Raw genomic sequence first — 21,647 nt, 5'->3', positions numbered from 1 at the left:
AAGTCCAAAACATTACACATTAAACTCGTCAAACAAGCTGTGAGGGGGAATTCAAATGCAAACCATCCCGCCTGGTTTCTACGGCAACCGCTCACAAAACAGTTGCTACAAAACGGCGATGAGGTCGTGAAATTCCATTGCGCACACGTTTACTCGGCCGCAGTCGCCTTGTCGTCCGAAAACAGGTGGATGAGTCACCGCAGTCGCGGTAGCCGTGTTGCTAAAAACGCGCCACGCTACTATGCGCTGTCAGGTGCGGGCAGTAATAACTATATGCAAGAGCCCACTTGGATTGAAAGAAGAAAAAAAACCAAATGAATTAACATTTATTCAAACGACGACATTCTGAAAATTTTGATCAATCACAACATCGTACTCGATGCTGATGATTCTGACCGCACTCCGCGGTAGTGTCGTCGTACATTTCATACGTGATATTTGTACACATGAAACCGGATACAGACAATCAAATTCCCGGCGCTGGATTAGTCTCGGTCGTCCGTCGTACTGAGTGGCCCATGGAGAAATTTAACCAAGGTTGAAGGGCGGCTGCGAATATCTAACCGGGTTAGACGATAAAATGTTGAGCATTCTCGGACTTCGGTCTTAGGAGGAGTTGAAAGTTTACGCAGGCGGTTTGTGGAACGATTGGTCTATGGTATGTAAGAATTAGTGCTTATTAGATCCTAATTAAGTGCCAAAACGCCGAAATCATAAAAGAGTACTCTCAAGTCTAGTACGCGGATACGAAATGCATCTCACAATTTGTATTGTTTTTTTTTACGCGAAAGTCACACGAATCTTTCACGCGCATTTTCCAGAATGTTTGTTTGTTTTTACTCGAAAACTTTGGGGTTTTTGTATTGATGTTTGTTGAAAATAACTGTATAATATTTCACACGTTCCTATTTATTGACTGCGCTTATACGCAATAAGGGGTCATTCATTGATGATGTCACGCAACATTTGGATAAAATTGACCTCTCTTGGTTGCTTCACGTTTTCATCAACTTCATCCCTCCTTGATTATGGTTAAAACAAGCTGCAAGAAATTAAACGTTATAAAAAATTACTGGAAAAACAGCACAATCCTTAATCTGAGTATTCTGTTGATGAACTTGCATATCGACGACAGGGAAAGCCAAGGCAGTAACTACAGCATCAGTGACGATTTCTGGAAGACTATTCTTTTTTGGATCCTCTTCTTCGATCCATTCGCAATCCAAATTGTTCACGTTTTGCCACAATTTTTGTAGGGCTGGTAGAGACTAAAGAATGAAAGAAATTTCTTAAGATATTTAATTTCGTTGTGCGGTAATGAGCAGAATTTTTGAAAATTGCTCAATAAGTGTTTTCGATTCCAGGTCGCAACGCTCACTGCGATCGAATTTTTTCCATTGGTTGAATCTCAGTAGATTGATAAGAAGAATCTTTCACGCGTTGACCGTTACCATTAAGCATCTGGCATTTGTTAAGTTTAAGTTGGAACAGTTTATGTGTTGAATTTTTAAAGCACCTACTAATGCGTAACAATTTGAAGTGGTTTGATGAAAAAGACTCGTCAGAGATACATTCAGTTTTTACTAAGTATTTTTCTACACGGATTTTCGAACAAACGGTTTTTTAGGCGAATTTATAAATCGAAGGATTTTCTAATTAACGCGCCTCTCTACGAGGTTCATACCAACGCATAAAAAAAACAAATTTACTAAATGTCCAGTAAATAGAAGAGTTTTATATTGTATTTCAAAGGGTAAATCACATATTACGCGTTACAGTTGCTCATACATCGAAGAATAGAATGGCTAAGTCAAATTTGTGCCGAGAAAAGGTGTCCTGATTTATAACTTCGGCCAGATGGTATCCCTACTCATAAACAAACATGCACGCTAATCTCACGAATATTACGCTATTTACTTTATTTCAAGCAAATGAAAAAATATCGTGCCATCATGAATAAACGATGCAAATATTGTATCGAATTTGAATTTCAGAACAAATGAGTACCTCTGTAATACAGATATGTGTCCTTTTTATTTTTTTAACTTGAAATGTGTCGTTGCGCTTAAGTTAACTCCTCTTTCCCTATGTCACAAAATGTCACAATAATCGAGATCCCTTCCTCCCCCTAAATGCGTGACATCTTTGATGAACGGCCGCTCACTTCATCGCAACTTTTGCTCATGCAGCATAAATGTAACAATTATGTAACATTTTCGTTATGCTTATGTAACTTAAACGTAACATAGTTCGACGCTTGAGTAGCGCCTATGTTACCCTTATATAACATGACCTCAACACCTATGCAACATAATCAAAGTATTTTTGCATCACAGTTAAACACCTCTGCAACATAACTGGAACATTTGTGAAACATCGCTTATGAACCTCCCCTGTAACGCCTATACAACGTAACTGTAACGCTTATGTGACATCATTATTGCACTTATGTCATGTCTGCAGTGGCGTCTCGTCCTAGTGTACACTACGTGCACCAGGTGTTTCTTATAATTGGCTCATATACAACAACAATATCGCACGCTAGCCTGGGGGGCTAAGGCGGTCTCGATCAACTAGATTAGTTGAGAAAATTCGTTATCGATACTGTTTTCGGCATATTTTGCATGTTGTAATAAGTACAACGATACACCGTGTCCCAGTGCTAAGTCGAGAAAATTTCCGGCTCGAAAAGATCCTCGACCTGATCGGGAATCGAACCCGACATCACAACCGTGTGGGAGAGCTAGCCGACCGACATCGCTAACCACAGAACCACGGGGACCACATAGCCAAATATCAAATATCAAACAAAAACCGAAGAGATCGGTGATCAACTAGTTCAACTCGCAGTGCATAAAATGAGAAAAAAAGTGTGAGCATGCTTTGCTCACTTTACCCTGCCTGAGTCAATTGCCGCATTCTCCCAATATCAATGAGTGATAAGAGCGAGAGGCATAAAACAGATTAAAAATCTCTCAGCGCGAGTACACTTTTCAATGTAAACCATATTATCATGTGTTTGTAATTATATAATAGGGTGCCAGCCAAAATGGTCAACTCGAATTTCAAAAAAAAAACCCTATACAAAATGTTCACCTGCTCGAAAGAACATCCTGTGCAAAATTTCAGCTCAATCGGACTTAAAATGGGGTGGCGCAAAGCGATCTAAGTTTGGCCTTTTTGAAAAACGGAAAAATCACCCAAGGGGGGGGGGGGGCTAAGTGAAATTTTGGTTTTCGAATTTTTTTTTTATGCTGAGCGCATAAAAGAATTGGTGTCAACTGAAAAAAATTTTTTTTGCAAAAATCGACTCTCTGGGAGTCCATTTTTCAATTGTGGAAGGCGGAGTTCAAAATGTTCAGAATTTATCTTTTGAAATTGATCACTAGTCGCTCGAAATAGCCTATATAATGATATACACTATAACTAGCATTGAATACGTTATGTTTATTAGGGTGGTTCATTTATTCGGCATAGGGTGGTTCATAATATTATGAAAAATGAGTATAAAATAAACAAAGCACTTCGGTTCGTTTGATTGGTGTGACGTCTTCAACAAAGTTGTAGATAATAATTCTGTCTTTCCAAAAAATTACACTTAAAAAATTATTTATTCAAAAAAAAAAGTTAGAAGATAAAATTAAAAATTAATTATTCAAAAGAGCTCATTTTTTAAAAATCTGGATTTTCTAATAAAACCTACAAAAGATTACCAAATCAATTAAACCAGTCCGATCATTTAGATATAAAGAAAAAAAGTTATCAATTTTTAAAAAACATATTTCTTGAAAAAAAAAATTTTTTTTCAATTATTTTTTTTGAAAGGCCCATTTTTCTTTTGGAAGGAGAAAATATTATCTACAACTTTGCCGAAGACACTATGCTAATCAAACAAACCGTTTCAACTGTAAACATATTTTTAATATCCAATAGATGGTTCATTTATTCGGCATAGGGTGGTTCATAATATTATGAAAAATGAGTATAAAATAAACAAAGCACTTCGGTTCGTTTGATTGGTGTGACGTCTTCAACAAAGTTGTAGATAATAATTCTGTCTTTCCAAAAAATTACACTTAAAAAATTATTTATTCAAAAAAAAAAGTTAGAAGATAAAATTAAAAATTAATTATTCAAAAGAGCTCATTTTTTAAAAATCTGGATTTTCTAATAAAACCCACAAAAGATTACCAAATCAATTAAACCAGTCCGATCATTTAGATATAAAGAAAAAAAGTTATCAATTTTTAAAAAACATATTTCTTGAAAAAAAAAATTTTTTTTCAATTATTTTTTTTGAAAGGCCCATTTTTCTTTTGGAAGGAGAAAATATTATCTACAACTTTGCCGAAGACACTATGCTAATCAAACAAACCGTTTCAACTGTAAACATATTTTTAATATCCAATAGAGCAACCTATTAGGAATTAAAAACATTTTTCCAGTCAAAACGGTTTATTTGATTGGCATAGTGTATCTGGCAAAGTATTGAATAATAACTTTGTTATTCAAAAAAAAAACCCTGTGAAACAAAAAAAAATTATAACTTTTTTCTGATTTATCCATGACCGGTTTCGTTGTTCAGGTAATCTTTAGTAGTTTAAAAAAAAAATCAGTTTTTTTACTGGGCTGTTTTAGATAATTAATTTTTAACTTTCTTTTCATTTTTTTTCAAAAAATAATAATTTGTTTTTAGAGTGTATTTTTTTTTTTTTTTTGAAAGACAATATTATTTACAACTTTGCCGAAGACGTCACACCGCTCAAACGAACCGTGTTGGCTCTAAAAATATTTGTAATCAGCAATACCTATCCGAAATAGCATTTTTCAATAGCTTTTCAAAAATGAATTGTGTTTCAAAAAATTAAACCTCTAGCACAAATTGGCATCTTTTGCCTATAAAAACGTCTATGCAAAGTTTCAGCCAATTGACACGTTCACGTTCTGATGATGTGAACTTGACAGAAAATGTATGGTCGAACTGTCAAAACGACGCAAACTCAGAAACAATCAAGTCAATTGTGTTGCGTATCTGATTGAGATCCCTATACTCTCATTATCACTGAATAACATCGATACAGTCTATTGTCCGATTATATAAGCCAGAGCACTGTGTGTTCGATCAAGTGTTGGCAAAGGACATTTTTGTGGTAAATAAAACGAATAAATTGTCTGGTATAACATTCGAAAAAACAAATACGAGTGTCTAAGAGAGTAGATTTTTCAAACAAAATTTTAAAAAACATTCTATTAGTTTCCACCGTTTCATGCACTTTTAAGACACTTGGAATCGAAAACATTTTTCAAATATTTAAATTCCATGCACCTCCCGTGTGTGATTTTGCAAATGACATGAAAGCATTCAACATTTTCCGCGAGACACAATCTTAATTTTGGTTGAGATATTTTTTTTTGCACTGAGTAGTTTTTTGGAACATTTTGTAAATTTGTTTTGTAATATCTTGCTATTTTACATGGTATTTTTCTCAATTCAACATTGTCACCCTAACGACAGTAATATAACAAATATTATGTTTTCAAAAATTTTTCTAGTGGTGTTCAGTGAAAAGTGATTTTTTTCATTTTTTTACTCATTTTTACACAATATTATGAACCACCCTATGTCTAATAAATGAACCACCCTAATGAAACATAATGTATTCAATGCTAGTTATGGTGTATATCATTATACAGGCTATTTCAAGAGACTAGCGATCAATTTCATTAAATAAATTCTAAATGTTTTAATCTCCGCTTTCCACAATTAAAAAAAACGACTAAGTCGATTTTTGCAAAAAAAAAAAAACAATTTTTCAGATGACACCAATTTTCGACGTTTAATGCGTTTTTAGGTCATTTGGCATCAAAAAAAAATTTTCGAAAACCGAAATTTCACGTAACGGCCCCTCCCAACCCCCCTGGGGTGATTTTCGGTTTTCAAAAAGGCCAAAATTCAATCGCTTTGTGCCACCCCATTTTAGGTTCGATTGAGCTGAAATTTTGCACAGGGTATTTTTTCGAGCAGGTTAACATTTTGTATAGGGTTTCTGTTTGAAATTTTCTGGTCATTTTTTTCCATACGATGATTGGCACCCTAATAATTATATTGCTTAGTATTAGCGTAGCACTCATATAACGCTCATATAACGTAACTGTGTAAGCCTCAATACAACTTAATTATATCACTTATGCACTTATGTACTCATATAACGCCTATATAACGTAACCGCAACGCCTAGTCAACATAACTATACTACCGCTCCAAGCATAACTGTCCCAGAGTCTACAAGGTTTGCACAGAATATGGGACAGTTATGCTTTGAGCCGCAGTATAGCACTTATCTAACATTAAAGAAACATAAAACATGCAATAACTAGTGTTATAATTTTTTCTTGAATTTTCGCATTTTTGCCACTAAATATTTGGAATACTTCAATTTTCGGATTTTTGCATGTTCACAGTAAAATTACTCCCATAAACATGTTCAAGCAGTTAATGAGAGTTTAACAGACTTGATGAAAATCCTAATTCCATTCAATTTGCAAACCAAAAAATACAGTAACCACCAAATCAGGTTAGATCAAATCGTTGTTTCAGGTCAACAATATCAATCAAACCGCAATACAATCTTCAGAAAGAATAACCGAAGAGACTCAAGAGAAAAACAATTAAATAATCAAATATGCTCGAGAACATTTCACTCGCAAAAATAGCCTAGAAAATACTAGTCATGATACATTCGATCATCTTCTTACTTTCACAGATCCAATAGTTAACACTTATTTCGAAATGTGAAAAGTAACTGTAAAAAACTTCCAGATGAAGTCTTATCACAGAAATACAGACTTACCACGACCCACTACATTTATTTTCGTGGTGGCGCTGACGTGCTTTTTCTCTTCGAACTTAAGGACAATTGTTTAGCTATATCAGTTTTTTATATCATCTGTAAACTCTGCATTTTCTAAATAAAACGTGATTTAAAAAAAATTTCTAATCGCTACAACGACAGTTCGCCTATATACCAACTGTCATTGTAGCGATTTAGAGCGAATTTTTATTCTTCATTTAAAAATCGAAGGATAATGATATAAAGTTTAAAAAAATCACGTTTTGCTCAGAAAATTACATCCTTTCAGATGATATATAAAAATCGGAAATCCGTGAATAGCTAAACAACCCAATTCCTGCGGGCCGTGCTGCCAAAAACAGAAAGGCTGAAAGTGTATCTTTTGCGGAACATGTCCAGTGGATGTTGCACAAGTTAGTCGGAACCACAACTTGCTTAGAATTTTGTATGGAGTGGTATGTCTGTTTGTCTGTGGTAACATTTCTATTGAAGACAACAATTGTTGAGTCAGGAAAAGCTGAAGAAGAATGAAAAGATGAGGAAGTGATGATGATGGAGAAAGAGGTGTTGATCGTTTTGATTTGTATTTAGTTTGTATCACCTATGTTCTTATAATTTTAATAAAAAAAAATTTTTTCGCAAAATTTGGTTGATTTAAGGGGTTGTGCGAACAATACGTAATCTTTTTTCAGTAAGGAGGATGTCCTATGGCGTTGCTTGTGGTCAAAGATCATATAATTCTATTTAATCAAAAAGTAAAAGGAAAAGTGCCAAAAAATCATGAAAAATTAGGTCACGTGCTCTATGGACGACACCAAATAATAAATGGATGCCAGATTCGGTTTCAGCACCCCAAAATTATGTTCATACCATATTTTTGTCGCATTTTTCGACCTTTATTTTGCTTGGCCAGCCTTTGTATGAAGTCGCTCCACTGACTGTGGGGCGGCTCGGGATAATTCTGTGCGCAGGTAATTGTTCAATTTGTTGTTGCACAGGTACCGGATCGAGGGGAGTGCAGCTAAATCATTCGGGTCTACGAACGGTGTTGAGTGACCTTGCGGCCTTGCCCTTAGTAGAAGCCATCCTCCGTCGTGAAACAATTGGTGATGATGATGTTGGGCAATTAGCAGGGAGAACGGATGAAAGCTGGGAAGTAAGGTAGGATGTTTTGCTTGATAGGGCAATTTAGATAACAACCCGTCTCGGTCTAAGAATGGATTCAGTCTTCGTATTTTGGAGCGTTTATTTGCTGACTTTCCTTCATTTAAGTCCTTCAACTCAACAGCGAAGACGTCGCTTTGGGCCTATTGAATCAATACGGTTTCAGTTTGTGCAAACTGTTTCACTGAAAAGTAACACCGTACTGGATTCGGGTGTGGGAGAGGCTGTGTTCTAGTTTTGGCACGGTTATCCAAAAAGAAGCATTGCCCTCGCTTCATGCAGTAAGCGAGTATACGATGACCATCGAAGAAACAGCGGATTAAGCGTAGAGGTTGAGCTTGGCTTCCAGTTAATGCCTAACGCTTTGATAGTTTCGTGAGAAAGCGTATTCTATTGTCGACTGTGTACCGGTTCAAAGTCCATTTTCGAAGATCAAATCCACTCTTTGCTAACCCATTCAACTCTATAGGAAGTTTGCTAGCTTCTTCGGCCGTTTGTGCACCACCAATGAAGTCGTCCACATAAAAATTCTTTCGCAAAGCTTCACTGCCGAGTAGGTATGGCTGTCCTTCATCATCCGCTAACTGCTAGAGAACGAATGACGAGGAATGAGGAGCCCGTACGTGACCGTGAGAAGCCCGTAGAATCGTGTCAATCAACTCATCGTGAACGACAGGGCCAACGCAGAGAGCTTCGTTCAAAGAGAAGTTAATGGAGGTTTCGATCCATCAAACACGACCCGAACCTTGGTCGTCGTGCTTGAATCCTAGATAACGGGATGGTGGGGAAGGTAACAATCCGTGTCGTCTTTACTTCTAGTTTTGACCGGCTTCATGTGTTCGAGATCGATGTATTCTCTCATGAATATGTGGTATCCTGCCTTTCGATCAGACTGTCTATGCTCTCCAACTGAATAGTTTTCAGTGGTGGCAAGATTCTTGCAGAAGCGCTCGATACTTTCCTCTAACGTTGTTATAAGAAAGACAACTACGCTGCATAAGAGAAGTTCCAAACATGTGAAAAGGGCCCATGTGCCATATGTAAACAAGCCAAATTTTCTTGTTTTTTTTTTATGAATACAAGCGAAATCTAGCCTTTTTTTTCTTCTCTGTATGCCTGAAGGGCACTGGGTACTGAAATGCCACTGCGACATTCTTGCTGATTGTCTTTTGTGGCGGGCCCCGATTGCTGTGCACAGGTGACGGATTGTTCGTACTCTTTGATGGAGTAGAACTGTTTTGTTGTAAACCTGTACCCCAATTAGGTACAACATAGTTGATGAAACTAATGACCTGCTTGGGATTGGAGCTCCATGCTTGGTATGGAGTTAAAAGGTAACTTCCTAAGAAGTTGTACCTAGAGGAAGCAAGAGCTTCGCAAGAGCAAAGCAAATGCTCTGAACTCTCAGGTTCAGTTTTGCAGAATCGGCAGGTGTCGTTCAACACTACGCCGATTTTCTTTAAATGATAAAAGCGGGACAGTGTCCGGTGAGGAGTCCCGTGATTATCCGTAGGTCACTACGATTTAGACTAAGTAGCTTTCTGGCGGTTCCAGGGTTCGGAAAGATAAACTGTTTGCCTTGTCTACAACCCTGTGCCTGTTGCCATTGGGATACTATTTCTAGCCTTTCCCAAGTTAATAGTTCGCTTTTGATAGCGGAAATGGACGTACCCAGAAACGGCTCGGGACCAATAAACCGCTGAGCTGATCCCTGTCTTGCTAGGTAGTCAGCGTGTTCATTACCCTCGACTCCGCAGTGTCCGGGCACCCAAAACAGAAAAACTGAATTCTGTCGGGAAAGTTCCCGTAGAGTTTCAATGCATTCCCAAACAAGTTTGGAAGCGCATTTGACGGACTTAAGTGCTAGTAGTGCTGCTTGACTGTCCGAGAATATACCGATTTTCGCATGTCTGTAGTTGCGTTGCAGACATATTTTTGCGCAGATATATATGGCATATACCTCTGCTTGAAAAACGGTGGGCCATTTTCCCAGGGAAAACGTTTCCCTGATACCGGGTCCGTATATACCAGATCCCGTTAGGGATCCCATTTTCGAGCCGTCCGTATAAAAATTGACGATGCCAGGTGGAAGATTAGGCCCTCCATTGTTCCACATAGAGCGGTTTGTTTCAATCACTCTATATGGAATATCCATGTTGGTCCTAACGTCCATCCAGTCGGAGACTGTGGTTAATAGCGGAGTTAGTTTGAACTCCCTAAGTATGCGAAGGTGGCCGATTTGGTCCCCTTCAAGTATGGTTTTCCTCCTTTGCAACCTTTGAGCGCCAAGCTCTGCTTCCTTTTTCACATGAAGATGTAGAGGTAGTAGACAAAGCATAGCTTCCATGGCTGCAGTTGGAGTTGTTCGCATAGCGCTGGTAACCGAAAGACATGCAAGTCTTTGAACTTTTTTGAGTTTGGCTTGCGCAGTCACTTCGTTCACCTTAGGCCACCACACTAGGGCAGCATAGGTGATTCTTGGTCGGGCAATGGTCTTGTAAGACCAGAGTGCCAAGTCTGGTTTTAGTCCCCAGGTCTTACCGAACAGAGTTTTGCAGGCCCAGATCGCTGAGATCGCTTTCTTAGCGGCATGATCCAGTTGTGCAGACCAGTTCAGTTTCTTGTCCAAAATAATGCCGAGATATTTGACTTCACTGCTGAAGCCCAGTCTAACTCCATTCAGTATTGGAGGAGTGATGGAGATCGTCCTTCGTCTGCCGAATGGAATTAGGACTGTTTTTAAGGGGTTTATGTTAAACACCATGACATGGTGGTATTCAGAGCCGTTTGCATTCGGCTCGACAGAGTTGCGTCATCTTTACCTCTGACGATGAGGACGATGTCATCGGCGTATCCAATGACCTCGTAACCAAGCTGTGAAAGCTTGTTGAGAAGTGCGTCGACAACTAGTGACCATAACAAGGGCGAGAGAACTCCTCCTTGCGGGCACCCCTTGACCACTGACATTGTTACAGACGAATCTCCCAAGGTTGCTGTGATCACTCTGCTAGAGAGCATTGCGTGTATCCAGTTCCTTGAAGTTTGGTCGATTCCCTTATTAGAAAGAGCCGTATCGATTGATGCAAAGGACGTGTTATCGAAGGCCCCTTCAATATCAAGAAAGGCACATAGCGCCGTCTCCTGATAACTTAGGGACTTTTCAATCAACGTCACTAAGCTGTGAAGAGCAGTTTCTGTTGACTTGCCGCTTTGATAAGCATGTTGGTTCCTGTTCAACGGGGAGTCTTTAAGAAACTCGTCACGGATATATTTATCCATTATTTTCTCCATCAACTTGAGAAGTGATGAAGTCAGACTTATGGGTCTGAAAGTTTTGGGTAGGGTTTTGTCCTTTCTTCCAACTTTGGTGATAAACACTACCTTCACCTTCAGCCAGTTATCCGGAATATGGCCCAGGATAAAGCTGGCTCTGAAGAGGTTGATGAGTTCGAACATGATAACTGCGGCCGATTTTTGTAGAAAGATGGGTAGTATGCCGTCTGGACCAGGAGACTTCATAGGGTCGAATGAGCTTAGAGCCCAACCTATTGAAGCTTCCGTGAACAGTCGACGGGCCAGCAGGATGGACTCCCGAGACGCCATATGTCTCGAATTGTCCTGCCGCGACCCATCACTATTCAGTTCTTCGGTCTCTGTCGATCCAGGAAAGTGGGTGTTTATAAGAAACTCCAGCGTTTCCTTGGTAGTGACAGTGAGGCATCCATCCTCTTTCCTCACCTGTCCTAAACCGTTAGTATGGTCTTTGGACATCGCTTTTTGGAGCCGCGTAGCTTCCGGCAGAGTTTGGATTCTTTCACAGAAACTAACTCTGGATTTCCGTTTAGCCTTGCGTAGCTCGGCGTTGTACTTAGTGAGGAACGCCCTGTAGTCGTCCCAGTTAGACGTGACTTTCGCCCTGTTGAACAACCGCCTAGTTTCCCGACGAAGGTCACTAAGTTGATCATTCCACCAGGGTACGTCACGGCATACTGACCGCTGTGTTAGTGGACAGTTAGCGTCGAAAGCATCCATGATTCTGTTTTGTAGATCATTTGCTGCCGAATTCAGGTCAACTGAATTTCGAATGTTGCTGTAACTGAAAGTTCGTGAATCGATCAGGTGTCCCTTAAAGGATTCCCAATCTGTATTCTTAGGATTTCTGAACAGCTCTCTTTTCAGAGGGTTAGCCTCTATATTAAAAACGATGTGTCTGTGGTCCGACAAACTAGTTTCATCGGAGACATGCCAATTTTTAATCCTTTCAGAAATAGAGGCGCTACACAGAGTGAGATCAAGGACCTCCTGTCTGATAGCGTTGATAAACGTGGGGTTATTCCCTACATTACATACATTGACATCGTTAGAAGTAAGGTATTCAAGTAGGTACTCACCCCTGGTGTTGGTGTCCGAGCTGCCCCAGATCGTGTGGTGAGCGTTGGCATCGCAGCCGATCAGAAACGGCTTGTTAATGGCCTTGCAGTACCGCACGAGCGCAGCAACTTCGGGTGGCGGTATATCACCTTGGTCGCCCAGGAAGTAGGCCGACGCGACAACCATTTCCTGCTTTCCTCTGGTTGTCGGTACTTCAACCGTGACGGCAACGACGTCGCGTTGGATAAATTCTGTAATAGGTAAAAAATTTAGTTCTCTATTTAGCCGAATTGCAGTCCTTAGTTTGGACTGCGTGTCACAGTAGATTAACCTACCGTTAGGAGCGTTAAGTCCGAGAACTTTGGATTCGTTGATCCACGGCTCCTGGATGAAAGCAGCCGCTAGCTGCTCTTTGGCGAATCTCCTGCAAAGAACACCCGAGGCGCCTTTTGCGTGATGGAGATTCGCTTGCAAGCAGTGAAGGCTGCTCACTTTGCAGTGAAGTTGACGTCTTTGTCCGGATCGGAAGATGATCCTGGTATTGGCTGACGGCTGCCAACAGCGGTTTGGCTGGTTGATGGAAGTTGCTCTTCCTCACAATTCGGCTTCGGTTGCAGCAGTCGATTGGCAACAGAAGGTCGTCGCGCACACTGTGGCGGTTTTTGACTCCGGGGGGTGCGACTTTTCGGTGGTTGATGCTTCACACTCTTGCGAGTCTTCGACGGAACCGTCCGAGCAGCCGCGGGGTTGCGTTGTTTGGGTGGTTACAGGGCACTCACGGGGGAGCATCCTGCGCGTACCTTCCCAATCGCAGGGTTGCGTTTGGGTGGTTGTGGGGCACTCCCGGAGGAGTTCCCCACGCGAACCTTTAGCCCATTCGCAGGATCGCTTTGCCTGGGTGGTGGCAGAGTACTCCCGGAGGAGTTACCCGCACGTACCTTCCCTGACATTGCGACGGAGTCTTTCCTGCCTGTGACGTTCGGCCTTCCGCTTACCTTTCGGATGCGTGCTTTGCCGAAACCGTAGTACAGTTCATTATTTCTACTCTCAACGAGTTTGGCCGATTCTTCGTCAATATCCAGAACTAGTTCGACCAAGGTCTACCAATTTGCGGTTACAGACTCGCCACATTTTGGTAGAGAGATGGTCGTTCTGATTCTGGAGTGAACGAAGAATCTTCTCGTCCGGAGAGTTCGCACTGTCCGCGAAGCAACCGACATACCGTCTGGCCTTCGGCAGATCCTTCATGTGGTATACACGAAGTTGTGCTCCCTCCCATGGTACGAGAGAAGGTACCTCCCTTTCCAACCACTGCACTGTGTCGTTGTCGGCACAGGCAAGTTGCAGGAAGCCATTTTTTAGATGGCAACCGTTAAACTTGGGCTTGGTGGTTGGATTTTCCTGGTCCGCAATGTGATCGAGGATGGAGGTCCGGACAGCCTGAAGCTGGTCCGTTGTGAGTAGGGAGCTGGGGTGGGTAGCAGAAGTAACCGCAAGGCTTATAGCTCCCACCATGTCCCTATATGTGGCCTTCGGGAGCGGCTTCGAACCCGATGACCCCAAACCAGTGCCGTTCCGCAGTTTTTTAGGCTGTGGACACTTAGTACTGGTGTTTGGGGACACCAAGTCGTCCGACCGCTGTCGCTTGACGGCAACTTGGTTCGAATGAGCAGGCTGCTCTGTTGGAAGGAGGGCCAGCTTCCTGGCTTCTTCGTAAGAGAGACCGGAGCGAAGATGTTTGCTAAGTTGCCGCCTTTGCGCATTTGAAAGTCGCTTGACAAGGGGTGCCGATGATTCGGGTTTCCCTTCGTCATCGGGCCTTGTCTGTGGACCGGGAACTAAGTCCATTTGACTTTCGTCATTCCCTTGTGGAGAAAGTAGGATTAAGGATGAAGCAGAGGGTCCTCCGTCCAGCCATTCGCTGTCGAGGTTGAAATCATCCTCATGCTCCATCTCCTCTGTTCTGCCCGGTGCGTTTGTTTTTATTGGACTACGCTCCGATGAGTCCATGGGTTCCGGCAAAGAAAGGCTGCCGGTGGCCGAATTTTGTGAAGTTTTGTCGATCATAAAATTCCCACGAGTCGCTGGGTAAAAAAGAGTCCGCTGCATCAGTGACCCGCGTGATGCAGTAAGGGCTAATTACTGTGAAGGGTGCCCTGGTACTCCACAGGCTCCGTTAGAGGCTGGGTATTTCTTAAACCCCCCCCACCACGTCATCCATCGGCACGGGTCGCATAACACCTTAGCTTAGGGGTTTTAACCATTGGATTTTACGCAACAGCCATGGTTAAGAGCTGTTGCAACCATCCTCCTTTACAGGGGCTTTGGACCCTCTGCTACAGTTCTCAATAATTCAAGTCTATTCGTAAAGGCTAAACTGAACCAAGAGAATCGTAACAGGCGGAAATCTAGCCTTACCAATAAGATTTATTGATAAAAGAACTTACAACTTAATAAACCACCGTTTCTCAATTGTTACCCACGGCCAAACATGGATAAAATACGAGGGTAGCATTAAATTTATATTGATTGGTTGCTCTAATTATCAGTACAGTGACACACCTAACGGCGATGGCAGAAATGCATTGTTAACAAAAAAATAGATGAAAGAAACAACTGGTGGAATTTTTCCCTTGAAGAAAACAGCGAGATCCACACGATCATAAAAAGGCGCACGATCATGAAAAGGCGACTGAAGGCAATTTTTGGAGTTTTAAATGACGAGAAGAAGTATTTTTAGAATAGTCTACCAGTAAAAAGTAAAAACTTAGCTTATTTTTGACTGTAGAACTGATGATTTGTTCTATGGGACCGACTTGCGATCATTTTTGCTATGGGACAAACCGACTTGCTATTTTTTTCATAGTTCCTCAGAACAAAGTATTCAAAATCATGTGTTCTACCGAAAGTCGATGTAAAATAGTGATGATCCCACCAATAAAGTCAAAATTGATAAAAATGCAATTGGGACGGACTCGCCATGAGGGGCAGTACTCTTAATCAAACAATTTTATTTGTACGGGTAGATTAAGCTTGTATTCATTGAAAAACGTGAAATTGTGGCTTGTTTACATATCACATGTTTAGCGAGACTTGTTGAAGTTGTTGGCGCTTAGCCAGCAGATCCTGTTACAACCCAGTCGCAGATGCTATCCATCAGGAGAGGTAAATTTTCTCTCAGCTGTGTACGAGCAGAAGATGGTGAAAAACTGTTAACACCAATCACCATGTCTATTGGCTGACTTTTGTTAAAAGCGGGATCAGCGAGAAAAATATCTGTCGGAAGATTCCACTCAGCTGTGTCCAGGAAGGTCTGCAGTTACTTTATCCATTACCAAAAACTCTAAATGAAATGAAGTGCATAGATTTTTTTAGAAAGTTTTTGTAGGTAGTAAACCGTTTCTATCATCATAAAACTGTTGTAGGATATGGATTTATTACTTTATTTTTATAAGCTCAGTTGAAATAAAAAACGGATTCAAATCGACATTTTGGCATTTAATTAGCATTTAATAAGCTCTAAATATTTATATCATAAACCAATTTTTCCTCTGTTCTTCCAACTCCAGCAACACCGCTCTGTAACAAGGAAGAATTCTTAGCTCTTCCCCCACTATACAAACACGCTTTGCGCAGAAAATTCGAATCGTAGAATCACAGCATTACGTTCGGCACGCTTTTACGGTTTAACTTTTATCTAAACTGTTATTCGCAAAAAATTAATCCGTCTTGGCGTGCGTTTCGCCCCACAGACACACGAAGAAAAAAACACAACGAAGGCACGTCAAGTGTCGGACAACCACTTGACAGGGTTTTATTATCTACGGCGAATCATTTCGCGGGTTGTGTACCTTGTTTTTTTTTTCGTTTCGCGATATACGGTATAGTAGTGCAAACATTTCGCAGCCCGCCTCGACTAAGCCGCCGCCGGCGGCGCAGTCAGAACGCACGAAATCAATCGATTTTTGCTTACAATTTTGTTATTTTTAGTTTTACCCCCAACTAAGTCAAGTGGATGCTGAAGATGCACATCGATTGATTGGCAGCATCAGCAGAAGAAGAGCGACATCACCCACGCAGAACGAGACAATCAGAATTAACCGGGGCAGCGTTGGTGTGCCCAAGTGCAATTATCGTGTTTCTCTCTCGAAGTAGAATTCGGCCTGAAGAATCAGTGCCCTAGATTGGGGAAAAGTGAAAAAAAAAAGTGAAGAAACGAAACAAAAACAAACCCTGAAGAAGATGCGACGATTTCAAGTGCACGTAAATCTCGTGGTCGCAGTGGTGCTAACCGTGTTCACACTGATCAGCGGTCCTTCCAGTGGAGCAGTACAGGCGTCCGCTCTCGAGGGGACCGCCTACTACGGGCGGTCTTACCGGGGCAATGGCAACAGCGACAACCGGATGATTTTTCCCACCGATAGGGAACGCTACAATCTGATCAACAAGGATGTGAAACGCGAGGCGGACGACTTCGATGGTTGCTGTGGCGATGATGTAAGTTGTTGGCCTACTTGATTCGGCACTTTGATAATGACTCACAATTCCTATTACCACCTGATAACAACTAACAGCTAATCAGTTTACTAACAGGTGGCCTTGAGCATTCCTAGGCAGCATTCACCTTGTGGAATGCAGAGTCGAATTGATAAGACTTTCTACCAACTTGTTTGTACTTTAGGCGGAGAAAATTCTCCACCAGGCGACAGAATGCGAGTAATTGTTTTAATATTGTTTGTTTTAATAACGTGCAAACACACACTTTAGGCTAGGGTTCGAGTACGATCGCCCCGTCGTCGGTCGCCATCGATGAGTAATAAATAATAGCGCATACTGTCTGTCTGTCTGACTGTTTACTCTGTCGGTCGGTCGGTACCCAAAGCATGCCGTGCTACGTGCCAACAAGTCGTTTTAGATACCATCCAAGTAGGCGAAGTGCGTTGCTCACTTTTTATTTCTCCCCCTGACACGTTTATATCGCACTTGGCGTTGATGGGGTAATAAGTGGTCATTAATCCCGATCGGAAGGCGTTATTTATTGGGTATTGTTCTTCCGTGCACAGACGGTTGCAGTGATATGACGTTACTAAAACCAACTTTGAGGAAAAGCTATAATAATTAGTTCCAAAACTACTTTCATTACAATTATCTTACAAAGAGAAAAGCAGGAATAGCTCTTGACCTGACATCTTGAATTGGTTATTGAGTCATTTTCGAAATACTTTCAAACATATTGAAGTAGAATACTTCTCTCAGGAAGTTCGGCTACATAGGGATGTGAAATGAAAATCTAAAACCGAAAAAAGTGAAAAATATGTCCAATTTCAAATGCTAATAAATCGTTTAGTATTCGATGGATTTCCTTCTTTCTTGCAGAAATAGATTAGAAAATCTTCTAAGATTCTTCCCAAATGCAGATAATTGTAATTTTATTTTTCAAACTATTGTACTATTGAAAATAGTCAAGCCTTGTCAAAACGAAAACTTCGGCCTCTGATTGGTCGTTATATGATTGCTTCCCAAGCACGGTCGACAGAATCATAGACCTTGCCATTTGAAATGTGCTATTTGGCCTATACAGGTCGGACTCGATTATCCGGAGACTCGATTATCCGGAAACTCAATTATCCGGAATTCGATTATCCGGAATTTTAGACTCGATTATCCGGAATTTTATTGTTTGGTGTCCGTTTTCAATTTTTATTCCGAAATTTTGTCTTTACCATCCCTTCTGGCATATTTGTTACCATTTAAGTCACTTCCGGCATGTTTGGGACATGTCCGAATCGAGTGAAAATAATCAATGTCCAATTTATTTATTTTTTATTCTTAAGATTTTACCCCCTTTCGCCTCGGAAGTAACTTCTGGTTACGCCACTGCATCGTACAAATAAAAAAGGAAAGAAATAATTATTTTATGTTCGCTAATCGCAAAATTTCAGTATTTTTTGTGTGGTTCGATTATCTGGAAAACTCGATTATCCGGAATGAAAATTTTTTTGATGTTCCTGATAATCGAGTCCGACCTGTATAAGAGCCTGATTCACCCGAAACCGCTCATTATAATTCTGGACTGCAACAACAGCAGTCCTCCCTTAGCAGCAGCAGTGGATACAACAGCAGTAGCAGTGCAGCGGACAACGGCCACAGCTGTGGTGTGGCAACGGATAGCGAAGCGCGTCTCAGCATCGATAGCAGGGCCAGGTGATGCAAGGCAGTGGATACCAATGGCAACGGAAGCGTCCACTACTGTGGCAACGGGGATAGCGCAGCGGTTGACGTTGGTCTCAGCATCTATATAAGCAGGGCCAGCTGATGCAGTGTGGCATTTTAGTGAAATGCTGTCTCTGAGCGATTGCAGGCACACCAGCAAATGCATCCAATGAAAAGAACGTTCTGGAAAGCTTTTCAGTGTTTATTTTCCCCCAAGGAATACTTTATTTGCTCTGCCAGTAATAACGCAAAGTTTTGATCGGCATCTTATCAGACATTGAATTACACAAAAAATTGTCCTTTTCAGGATGAAATAAAAACCTAATTAAAGAGTTAATATTTTCTCTTAAATCAATTTAGACTTCCAAGAAATTTGGAACAGATATATATTTGGTTTCATCTCCGTGTCTCAGAACGTACTGAATTATCTTTTCCTTCAGTCATGAGCACAACATCCGAAAAGCTTTAATTATCAGCATAAAAACTTATTTTTCGCATAATTAAAATTCAAAAATTATCAAGTCCAAATCATGACAAGCAACTATATTATTGAGAATGGTCAATCCTTGTTGAAGCGCAAAATTCAACTGATCTGATTAATCGTTAATATGATTGCTTCCCAAGCACGGTCGACAGAATCATAAACCTTGTCATTTTAGATTTGCTAATTGTCTGTATAAGAGTAAGGATGGGAAATATCGACTGAAATGGCTATCGATAGTTATCGATAATTTCCTACTACTATCGATAGGTTTTTAATCCCTATATGAGAGCCTGTTTCAGTCGAAGCCTCTCATAATAGTTCTAGACAGCGACAACAGCAGTCTTCTACCAGGCGGATAGCGGCCACAGCTGTGGCATGACAATGGATAGTGCACTAGTTGCAGCGGATCTCAGCATCGAATGCAGGGACAGCGGATACCAATAGCAGCGTATAGCGGCCAAAACATTAGCATGGCTACGGATAGCGTAGCAGTTGCAGCGGGTTTAGCATCGATAGCAGCTGATGCAGTGAGGATCTTTAGTGAAATGCAGCCTCTGTGCGATAGCGGGCACTAGCAAATGCATTTAATGAAAAGTTGACTCATTTTGACAACACATGAGCCGTCTAGTTTTGAGTGTTAAATCAGCTTTTCACTGTTTATTTTAGCACAAGGAATACTTTATTCGCACTGTCAGTGATAACGCCGAGATGTGATCGGTATCTTATCCGATATTGAATTGAACAACAAATTAAAAAATGACTGACACGCAAGCAGCCGGGTTTTCTTGTAAAAGTATTTTACTTCATCCTCGCGGTCGTGGCTTTGCACACAACCCCCCTGTGATTTTTTTTTTCGAATTATTTATACTCGCTTGAACAAATTTGGAAAATTACAGGCCAAAAATGGTTTCAAAATATGCCCCAGAGCGCAAAAAAAAACTTTTTAAATCCCAGTAAAAAGTGATTTCACAATGGTGAAAACTATTCTAAAACACTTTTTAAGGATAAAAAGGAAAAAAATGTTCTTAATTCAACTCAGAATCGTGAAAAACAGGTTATTTTGTTTACATATTTGTGAAACAAAATTATTCCAGATGAACCAATATTATGTTTATTTTTTATTTACTTTTAAGATGTCAAGTGAAACAAATTGATTTGAAAAAAGAATCCAATTTTTTTCAGCCAGCAAAGGGTATATAAATTATTCATCAATTCCCGATGAACTAATTCGGTGCGTTGAATTTTAATCAGACGATCTTTCATTTCTTGTGTGATCCGAGCCGATTTAACCAAATTTAAAACAAGTTTTAATCAATCTAAAACTACGTTGACAAACGCGCACACTCTCTAAACGGTAAAATTTTAATGTTTCCGTTCATTAGCAAGCGATTGCGACGAGAGTTGGCGCTTCTAATCCGCGCACCGATAGACTTGTTGCGGAAGTAGGTATATCACTGCCTGCTGGAAATTTATGTCGTCCCCTCGTGCCATTGTTCTGTCCGTCAAACGCGACTACAACGTGCGCATAGCCGCAGCTAGAATTGATGCTAACTGAGACGAGACAGGCTAACTTAATTAACTGATTATCGAGTGTGTGTGTCATCATATCATGTCGGTAAGCTGATAATTTTCACTCGTTTCTCGAGTGACTTGAATGAAAAAAAATCACAGAAGGGTTGTGTACAAAGCCACGACCGCAAGGATGAAGTAGAATACTTTTACAAGAAAGAAAACCCGGCTGCTTGCGTGTCAGTCATTTTTCAATTTGTTGTTCAATTCCATATCGGATAAGATACCGATCACATCTTGGCGTTATCACTGACAGTGCGAATAAAGTATTCCTTGTGATAAAATAAACAGTGAAAAGCTGATTTAACACTCAAAACTAGACGGCTCATGTGTTGTCAAAATGAGTCAACTTTTCATTGAATGCATTTACTAGTGCCCGCTATCGCACAGAGACTGCATTTCACTAAAGTGCCTCACTGCATCAGCTGCTATCGATGCTAAGCCCGCTGCAACTGCTACGCTATCCGTAGCCATGCCAATGTTTTGGCCGCTATACGCTGCTATTGGTATCCGCTATCCCTGGCCCAGCTGCTATCGATGCTGAGATCCGCTGCAACTATTGCACTATCCATTGCTATGCCACAGCTGTGGCCGCTATCCGCCTGGTATCCACTGCACTGCTAGTGCTGCTGCCAATGGAAGACTGCTGTTGTCGCTGTCTAGAACTATTATGAGCGGCTTCGACTGAAACAGGCTCTTATATAGGGATGAAAAACCTATCGACAGTAGTAGGAAATCATCGATAACTCTCGATAGCCATTCCAGTCGATAATTCCCATCCTTACTCTTATACAGACAAATAGCAAATTTAAAATGGCAAGGTCTATGATTCTGTCGACCGTGCTTGGGAAGCAGTCATATTAACGACTAATCAGGTCAGTCGAATTTTGCGCTTCAACAAGGATTGACCATTCTCAATAATATAGCTGCTTGTCATGATTTGAACAATTTTTTGAATTTTAATTATGCGAAAATTTTTTTTATGCTGCTAATGA

The 21,647-nt window shown here is 40.8% G+C and overlaps 1 protein-coding gene across 3 annotated transcripts in view; it reads left to right on the top strand.

Annotated features, from left to right (window-relative positions):
* The window catches only part of LOC129725115 (platelet-derived growth factor subunit B), a 37,063-nt gene that overhangs the window by 1,291 nt on the left and 14,125 nt on the right, over positions 1–21,647 (top strand). For all 3 annotated transcript variants that reach the window (XM_055680573.1, XM_055680582.1, XM_055680591.1), the window contains exon 2: positions 16,377–16,883. In XM_055680573.1, the coding sequence (XP_055536548.1) occupies positions 16,629–16,883 (255 nt within the window). In that variant the 5' untranslated portion in view covers positions 16,377–16,628. The remainder of the gene's footprint in view (positions 1–16,376; positions 16,884–21,647) is intronic.

Source organism: Wyeomyia smithii, chromosome 1 (genome assembly GCF_029784165.1).
Source record: "Wyeomyia smithii strain HCP4-BCI-WySm-NY-G18 chromosome 1, ASM2978416v1, whole genome shotgun sequence".
NCBI classification, from domain to species: Eukaryota; Metazoa; Arthropoda; class Insecta; order Diptera; family Culicidae; genus Wyeomyia; species Wyeomyia smithii.
This window is presented reverse-complemented; position numbering and strand designations above follow the sequence as displayed.